Here is a 20,191-nt window from a genome sequence, read left to right as displayed (position 1 = left end):
GGCCTTATTCTGTCAAAAGGTAAACTTAGGTATGACTCGATTGATGTTTTCTGTGTCTGTTACACAAACATCACACCATACTTCATTTGTTATTTTTGTCTTGTTATTCAGTGAAACCTAGTTGCAAATTAGCTAAAGGGGAGTTGTCCTGAGATTGTTACTGGATGTTTATACATCTTTGGAAAGTTCAAGTTCCCAAGATGAAGAAGGAAAATGCAATGTTATGAATAACACTCCATGATAAAGTTGGAATATTTTTACTGTGCTGGTCCTTATGTTAAACATATATTATAATAAATTGAAAAAAATGAAATGTAGATTTTAACAAAGGCGTTGCAGTAGTTGGAGGTGGCATCTCCCATACGTTTCTTTAAGTAAGCCATCTCAACAGATGGACACCATTTCACAAGGTTGCATTCATCTTGCCAGAATTCAAAATTCATTGCTTTTTTTTTTTTTGCAGGATGACAACATAACAGATACTCTAAACAGAATTCCCTTTCAAACCAATGATAACCATGATGTGAAGGTTTATGAGCAATTCAAATTGGCTCCAGTGCAAAGATTTCATTTTGGGGTTTGGTATATTTCTGGTGCTGTCCTGCGCCGCAAAACCAAAAGACAGCAAATCACCAAATAATGACCATCAAATATTCACTGCATGTTCTTCATAACGTGCCATATTACTGAAACTAGTTTTGCCTGATCTATTTCTTTTAATATTTCATTCTAAAGTACGACTGTGGTCTGGTTGGCCGGCTGTTTATTGGCCTCCATTTGTAAGCCAGAGAGTCTACCATCTGAGTCAGATGAATGAACCTAATACCCTTTCATTTATTGGCAAGATAATAAAACTATAAATAGCCTACTATCCCATGGCTGGAAATAGTTCTTGAATGATCTTGGGATAGGTGTCCTATATTGCTTGACCTACATGCCCATAAACTGAGCGAGTGCATAAACACCTAATGTAATTTACAGAATGTAGCACTCTCAGAAGCCAGCATAGTCACGTCTTATCATGTCATGCATGTGAAATACCAGGTCTCACAACACACCTGGCTGTTCAGATTCTAATGTTAGTCTCTGTATGGCAAATTTGGGCTTCTGTGGTGTAGCTAGTAGTCAGATATTAGATGTAGTGCAGCTTATTTGTTTAAGTTCTGCAAATTTGATCCAAGCCAACTTATGTCCATTACCTCAAAATTCTCTCTCTCCGTATTATATATATATATATATATATATATATATATATATATATATATATATATATATATATATATACACTCACTGGCCACTTTATTAGGTACACCTTGCTAGTACCGGGTTGGACCCCCTTTTGCCTTCAGAACTGCCTTAATCCTTCGTGGCATAGATTCAACAAGGTACTGGAAACATTCCTCAGAGAGTTTGGTCCATATTGACATGATAGCATCACGCAGTTGCTGCAGATTTGTCGGCTGCACATCCATGATGCGAATCTCCCGGTCTACCACATCCCAAAGGTGCTCTATTGGATTGAGATCTGGTGACTGTGGAGGCCATTTGAGTACAGTGAACTCATTGTCATGTTCAAGAAACCAGTCTGAGATGATTCGAGCTTTATGACATGGCGCGTTATCCTGCTGGAAGTAGCCATCAGAAGATGGGAACACTGTGGTCATAAAGGGATGGACATGGTCAGCAACAATACTCAGGTAGGCTGTGGCGTTGACACGATGCTCAATTGGCACTAAGGGGCCCAAAGTGTGCCAAGAAAATATCCCCCACACCATTACACCACCACCACCAGCCTGAACCGTTGATACAAGGCAGGATGGATCCATGCTTTCATGTTGTTGACGCCAAATTCTGACCCTACCATCCGACTGTCGCAGCAGAAATCGAGACTCATCAGACCAGGCAACGTTTTTCCAATCTTCTATTGTCCAATTTTGGTGAGCCTGTGCGAATTGTAGCCTCAGTTTCCTGTTCTTAGCTGACAGGAGTGGCACCCGGTGTGGTCTTCTGCTGCTGTAGCCCATCTGCCTCAAGGTTCGACGTGTTGTGCGTTCAGAGATGCTCTTCTGCATACCTCGGTTGTAATGAGTGGTTATTTGAGTTACTGTTGCCTTTCTATCAGCTCGAACCAGTCTGGCCATTCTCCTCTGACCTCTGGCATCAACAAGGCATTTTCGCCCACAGAACTGCCGCTCTGGATATTTTCTCTTTTTCGGGCCATTCTCTGTAAACCCTAGAGATGGTTGTGCGTGAAAATCCCAGTAGATCAGCAGTTTCTGAAATACTCAGACCAGCCCATCTGGCACCAACAACCATGCCACGTTCAAAGTCACTTAATTCACCTTTCTTCCCCATTCTGATGCTCGGTTTGAACTGCAGCAGCTCGTCTTGACCATGTCTACATGCCTAAATGCATTGAGTTGCTGCCATGTGATTGGCTGATTAGAAATTTGCGTTAACGAGCAGTTGGACAGGTGTGCCTAATAAAGTGGCCGGTGAGTGTATGTATGTATGTATGTATATATATATATATATATGCTCGTGACTATTCTTCGCCTTACAGTAAAACTAAGACTATGGTTTTATCGCCATCTGGTGGTCACTTTTTAATATTTGGGGCGGCAGAGAGGATCCTGAGGTCTTATCTGGTCAACATGCCCCTGACAGTGGTGTTTTCCAAGGGAATTAAGAAATTGAAAATCCAGAATTATTTTTCTTTATTTTTCTTTAACTCATAGATTCCCTCACTTGAGCAAATCTGCCCAATTTTATGTCATTCTGTGGCAATTTATATGACTTACATATATCCTGAAATTACATAATAAACACTCTTTGTTTTAAAGTGTATGTTAAGGTACTATAAACCATTTATTACAGTCATGTACGGTTTGAAAGTTCATAGTTTATTTTTCAATGATTATGCTGTCACAAGCCCTCTAATTGAGGGGGTTTAATGTTTACCATTTTATTTTGTCATTGTACAGGTTACAATGACATTTGTTTTCTGCATTTAACCCATCCTATTGTATAGGAGCAGTGGGCAGCTGCAGCGCCCAGGGACCAACTCCAGTTCTTCTTTCCATTGTCTTGGTCAGGGGCACAGACAGGAGTATTAACCCTAACATGCATGTCTTTTTGATGGTGGGAGGAAACCGGAGCACCTGGAGGAAACCCACGCAGACACGGGGAGAACATGCAAACTTCACACAGAAAGGACCTGGGACGGCCTGGAGTTCAAACACAGGACCTTCTTGCTGTGAGGTCTTGTGCTAACCACCGGGCTACTGTGCCGCCACAATGGCGTATTCATAATAAACATATTTGTATTCACATATGCATAGGTACACTCTTAAGCTTGTAGAGTTACCAGCATGTTTGCACATCGTTACATATAATAAGGAAAGTTAGGCTAGTGGGGGGGTTGACCTGTAAACTTTAAATGTGCCGTTTTTCCTTTTACTCTTTGCTTTTTGTCATTTTTATCTCTAATTTCTCTTATTTTATCTTTCACCTCAATTTATGAAGATTATATTGTTTCATATTATTGCTGTAACAGATAGCCTGAAAACCAGATGGATTTGCAAATGCTAATATGACAGAGCAAATGTAAAACATGAGCTAGCAGATTCGTCTGGTTCCCAGGCTATGTAACAGATCAGATGTATGTAGTGTAATGTAATAAGGTTGAAAGCTGAATACATGTAATAACTTTTTAATTGCATTAGCCCCTTCATTACTTCCCACTTCTGTACTTGTCCACATGCTGCTGGTGCAACAATCCAGTTTCCCTTATTACGATATCAACAACTCATCCGATCTGATCATTAAATGATTATGACACTTTTATAAGTAAATGAACAGTAAGTCAAGTACACTATCATTGTGTCGCTCATATGTGCATTATGTGAGGGATATTCCACGACAAGGACTTTAACACACAATGAGAGGGCAAGCCACCTTTTGGTGGATCATCCCTTACATAAAGAATGTTGACTATTTACTCATCATTGTGCCAGGTCACAACATGTCAACAGCCTTTAATGAATTAATTGAATAGATACCGATTGGAAAAATTTGAGAATGACATTCACAATGAAGACAAACACACAACTTTGAGCAAATACCTCTTCAAAGGACCAACCAGTTCATAATAATACGAATAATAAAGAGGAAGAAAATTATGCAGATTAAGATGACATAATGGTTTCACTTACTCAGGACACGAAGCTGGGCACTGCTCTTTGCTTTTCCTAATGAGAACTCAACCGAACCGTTCATGGCTATGGAGGTCTGTCTGAGAGTTAGTCTGTGGACCACGCCCATCTTCTCCAGGCGCACCTTTGGGCTCGGCTGTAAGGGCTCCCCATTCAGACTCCATACCGGTGCTTTGAGGACAGGCGCCGACACCTCACACTCAAAGCAGGCCTCCTCAGAGGTTAACACCTCCACATCCTCTAGCTCTTTTACCATCAACAGAGACTGGGCTGGATTTGGGGGAAAAAAAACAAACAAAACAAAACTATGACTATGTGGCCAATAGTGACAATGTGCACTGTTCAGATGTGTGTTAGACTATATGTGACAATGGTTTTGTGTAATGTTTCGAATGAAAAACTATATGCTTGACCCCTACAGTGAAGGGGTCTGGGGGCCCTGTTATGCTGTGTGTGTGCATGTGTGTGTGTGTGTGTGTGTGGGGGGGGGTTCTGGCATGGTTTGAGTCCACTTTTCCCCTTAGAGGGAAGGGTCACTGCAAATCAATACAACGTTATTCTGAATGATCATCTTTATCCTACGATGAAACATTGCCATCCCGATGGGAGTGGTCTCTTCATGGATGACAATGCCCCCATCAACAGGCCACGAGGGGTCACTGAATAGTTTGCTGAGTATGAAAATGATGTAAATCATATGCTATGGCCTTCGCAGTCACCAGATCACAACCCAGTTGAACACCTATAGGAGATTTTGGACCTACAGTGCTCTCCAATACTATCATCAAAACACCAAATGAGGGAATATCTTCTGGAAGAATGGTATTCCATCCCTCCAGTAGAATTCAGATACTTGTGGACTCAAGCACAAGGAGTTGAAGATAATTGAATGAGATAGATTTATTGACAAAAGGAAGCGGGGAATGGTGGCAAAATAAGAGGGGAGATGGCTGGCGAAGGCAGGCAGGCAGGCAGGCAGATAAGCAGGGGAGAGATGATCCTGGGCATAGAAAAGGAGACAGCGTCTAGCACAGGATTACATGAGAAAAAAAAAAGGGTAATCAAAGCATGAGGAAAAATCCCTAAATATTACAGAGGCCTGAAGCCTTTCACTACCAACTGTAGCTGACACAATGAGCTGGCAATGAGCGATGAGTTAGTGAAGAGCCGGGGTAGATATACTGCAGGGGTTGATGAACTTGATGGAAGACAGGTGGGGGTGGGGGGGCAGGCAAGGAGGGCCATGCTCACGCCAAGCAGAAATACAGGGAGACATAGGGAAAACTGGGTGGCACGAACCCAGTAGCTGTGACCACCCCCCCCCTCAAACGGGTGCCACCAGGAGACCTGCCAGGCTTGTCAGGGTTCTCCCGAAGGAAGTTAGGGATGTCTTTAGAACAAAGCCAGACCGTCTGGCCTGGCTGGTAGCCAGGATCCAGTGATGATCGGCAAAGCGCCGGTTGCGGTTCACTGAGCGGAGCGGGCATCCCTCCAAACCTAAGGTTTGGAGGACCGAGGGGACCGGGATTTCCTCTTCCTGGGCTGGGAACAGAGGTGGTAAGTAACCCAAGGAGCCTTCAAACAGTGACATCCCTGTGGCAGTGTGAGATAAAGAATTGTGTGCGTACTCAATCCAGGGTAGGTGGGTGCTCCAGGAGGAGGGATTCTGGGTGGTAACACAATGGAGCTCTGCCTCAAGGACTTTATTGGCCCGTTCCCTCTGCCCGTTGGTCTGGGGGTGATACCTGGAGGTCAGGCTCACTGAGGTTCCGAGGGCCTGACAGAAGGCCTTCCAGATCTGGGAGATTAATTGGGGGCCTCTGTCAGAAATGATGTCTGAAGGGGTGCCATAAAGGTGGAACACATGGCGTTCAAGGAGGTCCACAGTCTCCGAAGCAGTAGGAAGTTTGGGCAGAGATGTGAAGTGCACATGGTAAGTATTGCAGCAGCAGCAGATGGTAAGTATTGCAGAGTTCCCTTGGGAAGGTGGCAGTCCAGGAATAAAGTCTACGGCATTATTAGACCATGGCCGACCTGGAATGGGTAGAAGACGGAGCAGGCCAGCAGGTGGGTGGCTTTTCCCCGGGCGCACATGGTGCAAGTGGACACAAAGGCACGAGTGTCTGTAGTCATTGTAGGCCACCAAAAGTGCCGCTTAAGGAGGGATAGGGTACGGTTGATCCCCAGCTGACAGGCAAACCGAGATGTGTGCCCCCACTAGAGGACCTGGGAATGGACCAACTCGACTACAAAAAGACAATGAGGGGGGCTGGTGCCTGGGTCTGGTTGGGTTTGCTAATCCTGTTTTACAAGGGACTCTATCTCCCAAGTAATCGTGGCCACCACACATGATGAGGGAAGGATGGTGTCAGGGTTGGTAGGAGCCTCATCGGGGACATATTGGCTGGAGAGAGCATCAAGTTTGAGGTTTCTGGAGACTGGGCAGTAGGTGAGGATGAATTTGAATTGTCCAAAGAACAGCGGGCGTGACAGGAGTTTAGGCATTTGGCGGCTTGGGTGTAGGACAGGTTTTTATGGTCGGTCCAGACGACAAAAGGATGTTCAGCCCTCTCCAGCCAGTATCTCCATTCCTCCAATGCAAGTTTCACTGTGAGCAGCTCACCATTTCCCACATCATAATTGCGCTCAGTGGGGAACAGCCAGTGGAAAAAAAATGCACAAGGGTGGAGCTTTTGATCTGACATCGCTCGCTGGGAGAGAATGGCACCGACCCCAGTGTCTGAGGCATCCACCTCTACAATGAACTGCCTGGAGGGGTCCGGCTGGATGAGGACTGCTGCTGATGTGAAGCAACTCTTGAGCTCCAAGAAGGCTGCGTCTGCTTCAGGGGTCCAGGAAAAGGGGAATCCAGAGGAGTTAAGCTTTGTGAGAGGAGTGGCAACGGGACTGTAGTCTCGGATGAATCTCCTGTAAAAGTTAGAAAACCTAAAGAACAGTTGGAACTGTTGGAGGGATGAAGGTTTGGCCACTCTGCCACTGCCAAGATATTTTCTGGGTCTGTCTTAACTTGCCCACACTCAAGAATGTAGCCCTGGAAGGCTACTGAGGTGACATGAAATTCACATTTCTCTGCCTATATTGTCTAAAAGTCTTTGCAGCACCTGCTTGACATGCTGGGTGTGCTCCTCCAAGTTATGGGAAAAAATGAGGATGTCGTCGAGATAAACAAACATGGAGTGATTCAGAAGGTCGGAGAACATCGTTTACTAGGACCTGGAAGATGGTGGAGGGTGTTGGTGAGTCCAAAGGACATTACCCGGTATTCAACGTGGCCAACGAGGGTGTTGAAAGCCATCTTCCATTCATCTCCTCTCTTCCATTCATCTCCTCTACTCCTGACCAGATGGTAAGCATTTCTGAGGTCCAGTTTAATAAAGAGGGTAACCCCTTGAAGGGGCTTGAAGGCTGAACTGATCAGAGGTAAGGGATACTTGTTTTGATAGTTGTGTTATTAAGCCCACTATAATCAATGCATGGATGCAGGTTCTTGTCTTTCTTTGAGACAAAGAAAAAAACAGCACCAACAGGAAAAGAAGATGGTCTGATGATGCCAGCAGCTAAGGAGTCACGAAAGTACTCCTCCATGGTTTCTCTTTCCGGATGGGACAGGTTGTATAGACGACTGGAAAGCAGAGGAGTCCTCAGAAAGAGGTTGATGGCGCAGTCATAAGGGCAATGAGGTGGCAGAGACAAGGCACGCTGTTTACTGAACACTTCTCCAAGGTAATGGTACACGAAAAGGATGGATGACAGATCAGGGAGGTCAGGTGTTAGCGAGGAGATCACAGCTTTGGCTGGGGCAAGGGCAGACCCCAGCCAGGAGGAATGACAGAAAGGACTCCAACTCACCACTTTGCTAGCAGACCAGTCAATATGGGGATTGTGTTTCCTCAACCAGAGCTGGCCAAGAACTATAGGGGCACAAGAGGAGGGGATTACATGAAATTGAATGGTTTCAATGGTTACCAAGAGCAGGAGGTGCACCGGCTTGGTGCAATGGGTTACACGGGCAAGCAGTCTCCCATTTAAGGCATTGGTATCCAGGGGAACAGGAAGCTGTTCGACCACAATCTGGGCTTGGTGTACTAAGTTAGAGTCAAAGTTTTCATCAGCCCCAGAGTCTACTAAAGCAAGCAACGGGAGAGATCAGCAATTAGAAAAAAGTGTAGCCTCTACTTCCAACTGTGACCAGGGAAGAGAGGACAGGGTGGAATGACTCACTAGGACCTTGGCTGTTACTCATGAGCCCCCTCTTTTGGCTGAAGGGGGCAGGAAGCTAGAAAATGGCTGGCCTGGCCACAGTAGATGCAGACTCTAGCTTTTATTCTCCAGAGACATTCAGCAGGATAGACAGGTATGACCCAACTGAATAGGCTCCTCTTCTGGGGAGACTGGAGTGGGGGAGCTGAGTGCTACATGGGGAGCTGGAGCGAGATCAGGGCTCACTCTCACATGAACTGGAGTGATGGAGCGAGGAGAGAATGAAGATGGCTGATGGCTGGCTTGCTAATGGCAGCGTTCCCGCACACCATTGTCTAATTTAATTGACAGGGAAATGAACTTGTCTAGGCTGGCAGACTCATCCCTGGTGAGTTGCTAGGTCCATTAAGGAAAAATCCCTGGAGTGATTAATCATTCCAACCGGACTCTGCTAAACTATGGGGGGGCCTGATGAAGTAACAAGAAATGTTTGCTTGCATCTCTGCCCCAGACTTGGTCAAAAACCGTCCTCATTTCTGAAACAAAGTCAGCATATGAACAGTTTACAGAAGATGTACTTTCTAAGACTGCTGAACCTCAAGATCTAGCTTTCTCCATAAGCAACCCCATCATAAAACTGATCTTGGACCTATTTGTGGCGTATGTTTGCAGCTTTTGCTCAAAAACAAGGGAGCACTGGGTTGAAAAGGACCTTTACATCTCCAGATCTGTCATAACGTTCTGGTGCTGGAATGTGTGGCTCTCTGGGCAGGTAATTCGGGGAAGTGGATGGTTGGGGGCGAGGGGGTAGGGGATGCCGGAGGTAGCCTGGGGTGGTTGAGAGAGGGCCAAGGGGAGCTGGCTCTCAATCTGGAATCAGCTGGCGGAAAGGCTCCTTAACATGTCCACCTCATGAGGGTTCCCTGTGAGGCCAGGGCTTTGTGGAGCTCTTCTGTCGCTTGGTGGAGGTCATCTGAACCTGCTGGTTCCACAGTGGCCAGATCATTCTGTTGTGATTTGCAGAGTGGACCCAAGTGCAGACACAGACTTGAAGGTAAATGAATGAGATGGATTTATTAACAAAAGGAAGCAGGGAATGGTGGAAAATAAGAGAGGAGATGGCTGGCGAAGGCAGGCAAATAAGCAGGTGAGAGATGATCCTGGGCACAGGGGAGGAGACTGCGATTAGCACAGGATAACATGAGAAAAACAGGTAATCAAAGCAAAAGGAATAATCTCTAATAATTAGAGCGGCCTGAAGTGTTTCACTACTAACTGTAGCTGAGGCAATGATCTGGGAATGAGTGGGTGAAGAGCCAGGATAGATATGCTGCAGGGGTTGATGAGCTTGATGGAAGACAGGTGTGGATGTGGGGGGTGGGGGGGGGTACAGGAAGGAGTGCCATGCCAACGCTAAGCAGGAACACTGGGAGACAGGGAAAACTGAGTGGTACGGACCCAGTAGCCATGATACAAGGAGCACTGAAGCTGTTGTGGAGCTGCTGTAACTATGTATTCTACATTACCTTGCTCTGTGTAATCTATGATGAATCCCTCTGTGTAATCTATTACGCTCTGTGTAATCTATGATGTTACATTATAATTTTGTTATTTTTGAGTATTTTGTGCATTTGACACCTATTGCATGTCTGTTCATCCAGGAAGAGGGAGCCCTCCTCTGTTGCTCTTCCATATTTTTTTTCCTGATAAGGTTGTTTTTTTTTTTTTTTTCCTCATTCGGGTCTAGGGTCCAAGGATATAGAGTGTCATATGTCGTATACTGTCGTATATTGTACTGATTGTCAAGCCCTTCGAGACTACCTTGTGATTTTTGGCTATACAAATAAACTTTACTTGAGTTGACTATTATTATATCATAGTTGTGAGTGTATTAACACGGTTATGCCAGCAGATAGAGCTATGAGATAACTTCTGAGTATCTCTACTCACTGTATGAAGGAGCCTCAAACGGATGTTTTGCTATTGTGTTATGGTGCATACATTTCTTTTTAAGCAACATACTCTTTATTTTGTAATTTACTATGGCATATCTTTTGAGTATAAACTTAAGTCATTACTGGCTTTCATCTTGTTGTGTGCCTCTTTAGCACACTGTCATAGATAACTGCTATGTCAGATCTTTAACTACTTCCATTTAAGTTAGACTCAGTTGAAAAAGAAGCTCAACTTCACACCAGACATTATATTTTGTTTGCTCTTAAGATATTTCAGTCTTTAGTTTGATAAGGGTGAAATAACTGAATACAAAGGTTGAGCTCATCTTTAGGCTTTATTATCTCTTCAGAGCCTGTGACGCAAAGTCATCTTTTGTTTCCTGAGGATGGATTTCCAGAATTCATATTCGATCTTTCAGGCTTTGTTTGTGAAAACGGCTGTTTGATAACCTCGGAGGGAAAAAAGAGTGTTGTAAATAACACAATTATTCAGAGCCTGCAGTTGGTCCAATGACTTTTCTTTACCCATGTTGAGAGCAAATTTTAATAAATCCGGGATACAAAATACTATTCGTGCAATTACCATGTTTTGAGCATATTGTGCACATGATTTTACTATTTTGTGCTCACAAGATATCATTTTCATATGATTTTGTGTGACTCTTATAGGGCTCTGCACTGTTGTTATATTGTGCACACGACTGCTACTTTATGTGCACACTGGGCTCTTTGAAAGCATGTCCACAATTTTGTAAAACTAGAAGAAGAAGCAACCCCATAAAGTTGAATCAGTTCATCTGGACACAAACTTTGGTGGGAGAAATGTCTCATCACTCATCTAAGGGACTTAGTCAGTCTCAAGAAGCAGTTGGATTAATCGCAGCACATGCACCTGAATGACATGAACTCTCTCTCGAATAATGAGTAAGTCAATGTAAATGACTCTTGCCTGAGTAACAGGTAAACCGTTGCTATGTGATCTGGAATAACAAGTGCACATCAGGGACAGGTACTGAAGTAAAACAAAAATATCACAAATTAAAAATGATGTGGGCATGAGTTTATATTTGGAGAGCATATTTTGAATCATGGACATAATTCATAAAATGTGCATCTGAATTATCACAGTTTTTTTTTATTTCTTGCTCAGGCGACTCCTGGGCTCTGTACCCGGCACCGTAAAATCCATATTTTTCAGACAATGTCTTACCCTCTACTGTCAGGTTTGCCGAGCAGGTGTAGTCTCCGACCTGCACACTGTACACACCCTCATCATCAAGAGTCACCTGCTGGATGATCAGCTTGCGGTAGCAGCCTTCACTGCAGATTTCAAAGTGCTCTGATGGCAGGATGACGTTGCTGCCCTTGTACCAGCGGATGCTGGACCTAGGGTTGGACAACGTGCAGTCTAGGATCACACGGCTTTTCTCCAGGGCAGTCTTGTCCTCCAGGGGTTTCACAATGTTGACGGGAAGCTCTGACAAGGACAGACTCCAATTTATATTGCATTCTTCTAAACTGCCAGGTGACAGAAAGCAGTTGTGCCTAAATCACAATTCTATTTTGCTTTTTTTTCCTCCAACATGCAAAATGCTCTTTTTTTAAAAGCAAAAAATGTCATCCTAAATGCAAAATAAATCTATAAAGAACATAGTATGATACATTTAATGCATTTAGTATTTTAGAGTTTTTAACTTTAACGTATCTTTTGGTTGTCTGTACTTTGTATTGTCATGCCGCAAAATCCACTGCACAGTTTGGGACAAATTAATTAAGCTGATGGTGAAGTGTTTATGAAATAAAACAGAAACGTGAGTGAGAAATGACTTAATAGATTACATCAAAATGGATTAAAAATATATGATACCTTTAACTTCCAGGTTGGCTATAGATTCGATGTGTCTGGCAACAAACTTGATCTCTCCAGAGTCCTCTTTTCGTGCATTGCACATGAGAAGAAAGTGTTTGGTCTCTGAATTATAAATGATAACAGTTGATAATAAATAACTGAAAAAAAAATAATTCCAGATATCAGTTGAGATTTCTACCCGTACATTTTACTTCCATTTCTGTGCAAGTATGTACAAAACAACTGACAACAGATTGTATCTGAGGACAGTCTCACAGGATCTGAATTTAATTGTCTCTTTTTGGTAAGTATTGTACTAAATTTACATCTATATTATAAAATGATGGGACATAAGCGACCTCCAACTCTATTCATTTTAAGCAGAATGTCCAGAATGTCATCCAAATAGACCTGAAGAGTATCTGAACAAGGTACTCCACAAATAACCCCTATATGTGTATTTGTCTGACTAGCAAGAGAAGCCCATGTGCTATAAATTACACTGATATGTATGTAAAGTGAATTGTGAACTAATATACAGAGCCCTAGAGAGGCAGTATCATTGACCGATCACACATTGCCTGAAAAGGAAATGTTTTTCCAAGTCCTGACCACAATGTTTGATTTGCTGATGACCTGTAACTACATGTAATTATGTTGTACCAGAACACTCCTTTTATAGTGTGCAGTATTTTTACATGTAGTAAGTAAAAGCACATTTGCAACATTTGAGGGACTCTTTGGCTGACCTTCCTGTCGGATTTTGATGGTGCTGGTGGGTTGTATCCTCTCTCCATTTTTGTACCATTCCCCTGGTACGTCATCCACTGAGATCTCACAGACAAACACAGCATTCTGATCCTCATGAATGTCCAGGTCCTCCAGACCCTGAACCATCAGCAGCTCACGCTCTGCCCAGAGTGTTGGCATAAGAGACGTTCAACATTTAAAATGAAAAGATAATGGGTCACAAAAAGCACATCAAGTTTTTGTTTTTTCTCCCAAATAAGAGTCCTCTCTCCTCTGGTAAGGACAAAACAAAAGGCCACATTACAAACTCTGTGCACATATTGACATGTGACTGGGACAAAGTAGATGATTCTTTATGGTCCTAGATGAGGACCGACATTTTTTTTGCCACAGCCTGTGGATCAAAATACAAGTTCACCTCCAACGTAAAATACAAGTTAATTCATGTACACATTTTCAGCTTCATACATATTTATATGGACGTCGTATATCCCTCCAAATAGTTACCACAGTTACACAGGTAGTAACACATATTACATACAAACGTGCATAACATTCAACGGGACAGTGGGAACATTGCATGGCCAAGGACTATCACTGGAGTACTTTATTCAAAGCTGCTTTGGCAGAGGGGACAAAACTTCTGCCAAAGCATGCTTTTTTTCCAGGCAGACAGTAGTAGGACTTTGCCACAGGCTGTGCCACAGGCTGTGCCACATGGCCTTTCTGCTTCATGTTAGTACTTCTCCTCTATTCCACAAATGGAATCGAGCTTTTAACTTTATATGTGCATGCTCATGAGACTGTCACACTTTCTTTTTTTTTCTCCCCAATTGGATTTGGCCAATTACCCCACTCTTCCAAGCCATCCCGGTCGCTGCTCCACCCCCTCTGCCAATCCGGGGAGGACTGCAGACTACCACATGCCTCCTCGGATACATGTGGAGTCGCCAGCTGCTTCTTTTCACCTGACAGTAAGGAGTTTCACCAGGGGGATGTAGTGCTTGGGTGGATCACACTATCCCCCCCCAAACAGGCACCCCAACCGATTAGAGAAGGCGCTAGTGCAGCGACCAGGATACATACCCACATCCGGCTTCCCACCCACAGAAACGGTCAATTGTATCTGTAGGGACACCCGACCAAGCCAGAGGTAACACAGGGATTCGAACCGGCGATCCCCGTGTTGGTAGGCAATGGAATAGATCGCCACACCACCCGGACACCCCCAAACTGTCACATTTTCAATTGTGCATCTGTGCAGGTATTTACTGTTGCACCACAGAGTGTTATATGTCATAAATATTAGAGCAGTTTTGTACTGAAAAACAATTTGATGTGCATTCCTCTGGCTAGGCTAGATGACAATAAAAGAAACCTGAGCCTAAACCTATATAAAGGGAGTATTTGGAGACATTTCATCACAGGCTATAGTGGCATAACTCTAGGGTAAAATATTTTCATAGGGCACTGACAGATGGCAGTCTTGTGCTATAAATACACAGGGCTAGCAGCCCATGGTAAAGCTACATCCCTCTAGCACTGGAAAAGGACCCAGATAACAATATACAATTACACATGTCCATAGAAATAGTTAGTGCATGTTAGTGGTCAGTTTTTTAGTGCATTCAGTTTTAGCACTTTTTTTAACCAAATAACAGATAATGAATATGATAATTAAAAAGATGGACCTCAGACCCCTGTAACATACTCTGCTTAATGAGACTGATTTAAAACAACTAGGAACCATAAATCTAGCACAGATTAAGCAGGGCAAAACAAAACAGCATTATTGATTAAATGTCCAAGTTTAGATGAACTTTGGAGTTTTCCAGTGTGAGTAATTTCAAAATAGTTAGCAATTTAACGCATGAACTGCAAAGAGTAAGCCTACCATAGATCTCCACGGTGCAGGATGTGGCGACGACTCCGGCATCACAGGTGTACAGGCCTGAATCGCTGACATGACATTTCGTTATTTGGAGAAAGCGTTTCCTTCCCATGGCATAAATGCGTAGGTCTTTGCACGGCTTCACCTCAAATCCGTTCTGATGATGAAAAGGACCACACATTTTCAAGTCAGCTTCAACTAATTCTTACTCTAATTATCCTAAAAAAAAAGAAAAAGTGAATTGATTGTAACCAAAAGGGAATTATTGTTGTTATTGTTCCAGTATAAAATTTGTTATGCAGACCGTTAAAAGAATTGCGATGACAGAAAAAAAATTGCTGAAATCTATCTTTCAACTGCATGTCTTGTTTTGACTAAATTGAATCAATGGCTCATTCTCAGACGCTATGAGCAGTCCAGATCATTGGAGTCCTTTCTAAAGCAGTCTTTGTGTTTGTGGGGATAAAGGTTTTGGAGGTTTTGGCAGTTCTATTTAAAGGAGCTGTAAATGTGTGAAGTGGAAAGGGGATTTCATACTAATAGTTTTAGTCAGTGGAATTTGTTTTCAGTTATATGGTGCGTGCATTTTCTTATACGAGATCAGAACAACGATAAATCCTGAATTTGATCCCACAGATTAAATTGTCCGTATGTTAATACTTGCCTTTTTCCATTTCACATCCAGATTGTGCCTTGACAGCTCACATTCGATAGATATAATGGTTCCTTCTGGAAATTTCTTGTCCTCCAGCTTTTTAAGAATTGTCACAGGTGGCTCTGGCAAGAGGAAAAAAAATATCATAGATAACATGATTTATGATATGAAGTTATGTCATTATCAACATGAAATGCATATAACTCCCAACCGAGGGATTCATTGCTTTGTTGTTTTTTTTGTTTTTTTTTTTGAGGGGGGGGGGGGGGTTGGGGATTTTTCTCCCTTTTTCTCCCCAATTGTACCCAGCCAATTACCCCACTCTCCCGAGCCTCCCTTGCCACTACTCCACCTCCTCTGCCAATACAGGGAGGGCTGCAGACATGCCTCCTCCGATACATGTGGCGTCGCCAGTCGCTTCTTTTCACCTGACAGTGAGGAGTTTCACTAGGGGGACGCAGCACGTGGGAGGATCACGCTATTTCTCCCAGTTCCCCCTCTACCCCGAACAGTCGCCCCGACCGACCAGAGGAGGCGCTAGTGCAGCGACCAGGACACATACCCACATTCAGCTTCCCACCCGCAGACATGGCCAATTGTGTCTGTACAGACGCCTGACTAAGCTGTAGGTAATACGGGGATTCAAACCAACGAGCCCCATGTTGGTAGGTAATGGAGTAGATCGCTATGCTACCCGGACACCCAATTTTTTTTTTATCCAATATTCCCTTCTTATAGCAGTACTTTCAGAACAAAATGAGATTTTGATTCACAGAAAGGTTGAAAAGAAAAATGGAATATTTTCTGCTTCATGTGAGGCGCTGGAAATTGAATATAAATGGAAAGGTTGGTAATCCTATACAAATGTTTTTCAGCTCAAGTTAACCAAATAATAGCAAAAATTAAATTCACAAAACACTCATCTGAGCCACTCAGACAGTAGCCTATATTTAAGGTACGGGGGCACCCATTTCTTGTGATGACATTTTCATCCAATTGTCATCCATAGCGTTTCATCCCCTGGCTAAAAGGGATGAGGCCTCCTAAATGACTGGGCACGGATCAGATTATTTTACAACGTGAGGTTGAACTAGTGTCTGACAGAGAGCGCTGAACAAAGCACCGACTTTTTGTGGGGTCACATTAGGCCGTCTTGTATTTGTAATGTGAGCACGGATTAGATTTGCAGTAGTTGAGCAGTCACTCTCTTCCACTGTCATGTCTCTGTTGTTTGGCATTGGATTTAACCTTTGAAAGCACCTTTAGCTACTAGTTTGGGGCCAATGTAAAAGTAGTATGGTAAAACAATGGCATTGATGCAGTGTTATGGTATACTAACTTCAATTGCAGGGCTGCCCAAACATTTGAACATGTAAGGTGGGGCTATGGATGTGCAAGAACATAATGTGGTTTGTTGAAATGCAGGAAAAATATAAAAAAGACCAAACAGTGAAATATTTTGGAAAGCAATAGTTTGCTTGATGCCTATATTGCTTCTTAGCACTTGTGCAAGCAAATGGCCATACACAAACTTAATTTTTTTTTTTGCATTTTTTTCTCCCCAATTGTATCTGGCCAATTACCACTTTTCCATGCTGTCCCGGTCGCTGCTCCACCCCCTCTGCCGATCCAAGGAGGGCTGCAGACTACCACATGTCTCTTCCGACACATGTGGAGTCACCAGCCGCTTCTTTTCACCCGACAGTGAGGAGTTTCGCCAGGGGGACATAGCGCATGGGAGGATCACGCTATTCCCCCAGTTCCCCCTCCCCCGAACAGGCACCCCAACTGACCAGAGGAGGCACTAATGCGGTGACCAGGACACATACCCACATCTGGCTTCCCACCCACAGACACGGCCAATTGTGTCTGTAGGGACGCCCGACCAAGCCAAAGGTAACACGGGAACGCAATCCAGCGAGCCCCGTGTTGGTAGGCAATGGCCGCCACGCTACCCAGACACCCTACAAACTTTAAAATTTGTATGAAAAATTCCATAAAGTTCGGTCTAAATAAACAGACTACAAAGAATATTTCACAACCCTTTAAAACAGTTTTAGAGGGCTTAAAAGTTTTTTTGTTGAGAGCAAAATTTGGGACAGAAACTCTACTTTTATCTCGAGCATACAGTATCTTACCAGACTTCACATTTTCTCCAAGACAATATAGTACCTAAGTCCTGGGCTGTATAATCACATTCGACATTATTAATGTAGCAAGGTCAATAATGGTCCCTCAGTTTGATACTAAGGCAACATCTGAAATCTTTTACACAAGTTCCTACCCTTCACAATAAGCCTTGCAGATGTCTTCTGATTCTCAACACAGAATGTAAATGTGCCAGTATCCTCCACCGACAGGTTAGAAATGGTGAGGCTATGGATGCGTCCTTTGGCACTCATGCGCCAGTGATTTGTCGATTTTAGTTTGATTCCGTTTTTCATCCAGGCGCCTCTGACATTGGAGTGGGACAATTCCACTTCGAGCGATGCCGTTTCCCTCTCTGTGGTTCTCATGTCTGTCAGTCCCTTCTTGATTGTGATTTTCCGCTCTGAGAAAAATATGCAAAAAACCATTTGAGTTGATGCTGGCAAAATTATCAAACATAACAGGATTTTGGGGTTTTGAAGCCAAGCATGTGCCGTGAGGATATTTCACTGCCAGCACAATGATACCTGAACGTGCATGTTAAAAAAACTAACCCAAATGTAATAGTAATTTCTCTAACACTGAGCTGATATGGCGTGCACCCATATCATTCAACAGTCGGTGTGTGGAGTGAGGAGATATTCATGTCATTTGAATACAGGGGCTTTGCACAAAAGCCTGCCATGAAACTGCCAACATTTTTCACTTATTCCAACACAGATGCACATTCCCTGTGGAAAAAAGAACTGTTTATTTTAGAGACCTGATGACAACAACCTTAGTTTTGAAGGCCAGTGAGTAAATTTAGATGCAATGAGAGGAGATCCAAATTCACAAGAGGTGCCAACAGTGGCCCGAAGTCCAGACTTTCCCCTTCCCACCAACACTAGTGTTGAAAGGACAGCCCCTAATTCACCCACGGGCCTGCAGTTCGGCAAACTAAGATACCTGAGAGGCATGCAACAAAAAGAAAAACAGGCACAAGTAGGTCTTAATCAGAAGACCACCCTTATAATGTACTAATACACTCTTATAGTGTAGAGCTGGCTACTGTTGAGGGAGGAAAGGGGCAGCTAAAGAAATGCTGCCCGTATAGTAATGTAATAGCAGCCCTTACACAGTGGCATCTTGACAGCCAGGTAAATGTTGCACTAAACTATTACTCAACAAGCATGCAGCAATCCGATTCGCCTTTGACATGCTTAATGAAATTATCAGACTTCCAGTGATCCTGTGCAACACAGAATCCGCCTCCTTAAAGTCGGCTTTGGTGGTTATAGGCGATCACCTGTCGGTGCCCATCATGTTCCAGTAGAACAAGTGCCACCCCAGAATGCGGTCACTCAAATTACTCCTACTCAGTTTAATTGAGTTTGCCTTCAAAAGCAACAACGACACAAGAGTGCGCAAGAAGCGGGGGTCATCGGCAACGGCGGTAAACAAACAACAACAGTGCATAGTGAGAACACGTGTGCACTCACGCTCCACAGTGAGCTGAGCTTGCATGCGGTCATGGAGGGTCTCGCAGCTGTAGGTGCCCCGGTCGGACATTGTGAGTTTGTGGATGGTGAGACTGCGTTTCTGGCCTTTATGTTTCAGGGTGTATTTGGCTCCAGGGTGGATCAACACCCCTTGCCTCATCCATTGAACCTCCCCGGAATCCAGATTCACTTCCACCTCTAGAGTTGCCTCACCAAACTCCTCGGCCACAATGGGCACCATGTTTTTAGTAAACAGCACCTGTTGTTCTGAATATGAACACAAAGAATCAAAGGACAACACTGACTACTATCATTGTATAGGTTACTTTTACAGATTTTAGATGCAAAGCATTTTGTGAATTTGGGGTTTTAACTCACTCACTCCCTCACTCACTCCCTCCCTCACTCCCTCACTCATTCAGTCACCCACTCACTCATTCAATCACTCACTCATACTGACATTTAGATAGACAGATTGATAGATAATTTACTGTTCAACAGGAGAATTGTTTTCAACCTTTATACAGAGCCTCACACACAGTGAATACATATACACATTTAGGCTGTATCCTAATACTCAATCTGCTACAGTAAGTATAACATACTAATAGTTTTTATGGTACTATAAGAATACTATATCCTGTTTATGTCTTCATACATGCTCAATAATCCAGGTAAGAAAATCAAAGAAGGTTGAATCAGTTCATCTGAATACAAAGGTTGTATCTAGATGAACTGATTCAACCTTCATTGATATATGCTGTATAGTATATACTATCCTATCAAAACATTTAGCATACAGCATTATACTATATACTATCCTCAGTCACCCTGAGGATGTGGTGGCAAGTAGTTACAACTTGAGCAACCCAATATCTTCACCCTATATCTTCATGATAACCATGCAAAGTTGCAATTTTCTTCCAGAATAGAATCCAGTTGATTCACTTTAGATTTATCGGAGAAAATAGCACACATCCTGGCATTTTTAGTATACTAGAATTTTTGCATACTACAAGCATTTTGA

The 20,191-nt window shown here is 43.3% G+C and overlaps 1 protein-coding gene across 1 annotated transcript in view; it reads right to left on the bottom strand.

Moving 5' to 3' along the window:
- Positions 1–4,206: 4,206 nt before the first annotated feature.
- The window catches only part of obsl1b (obscurin like cytoskeletal adaptor 1b), a 51,275-nt gene continuing 35,290 nt past the window's right edge, over positions 4,207–20,191 (bottom strand). The window contains exons 14-21 of the mRNA XM_056288868.1: positions 19,165–19,431; positions 17,820–18,086; positions 15,545–15,657; positions 14,884–15,037; positions 12,989–13,150; positions 12,258–12,362; positions 11,601–11,867; positions 4,207–4,484 (exon numbers count right to left, since the gene is read on the bottom strand). Coding sequence (XP_056144843.1) covers positions 4,207–4,484; positions 11,601–11,867; positions 12,258–12,362; positions 12,989–13,150; positions 14,884–15,037; positions 15,545–15,657; positions 17,820–18,086; positions 19,165–19,431 — 1,613 coding nt within the window. The remainder of the gene's footprint in view (positions 4,485–11,600; positions 11,868–12,257; positions 12,363–12,988; positions 13,151–14,883; positions 15,038–15,544; positions 15,658–17,819; positions 18,087–19,164; positions 19,432–20,191) is intronic.

The sequence above is a fragment of the Lampris incognitus genome, chromosome 11 (genome assembly GCF_029633865.1).
Source record: "Lampris incognitus isolate fLamInc1 chromosome 11, fLamInc1.hap2, whole genome shotgun sequence".
In the NCBI taxonomy this organism is placed as follows: Eukaryota; Metazoa; Chordata; class Actinopteri; order Lampriformes; family Lampridae; genus Lampris; species Lampris incognitus.
This window is presented reverse-complemented; position numbering and strand designations above follow the sequence as displayed.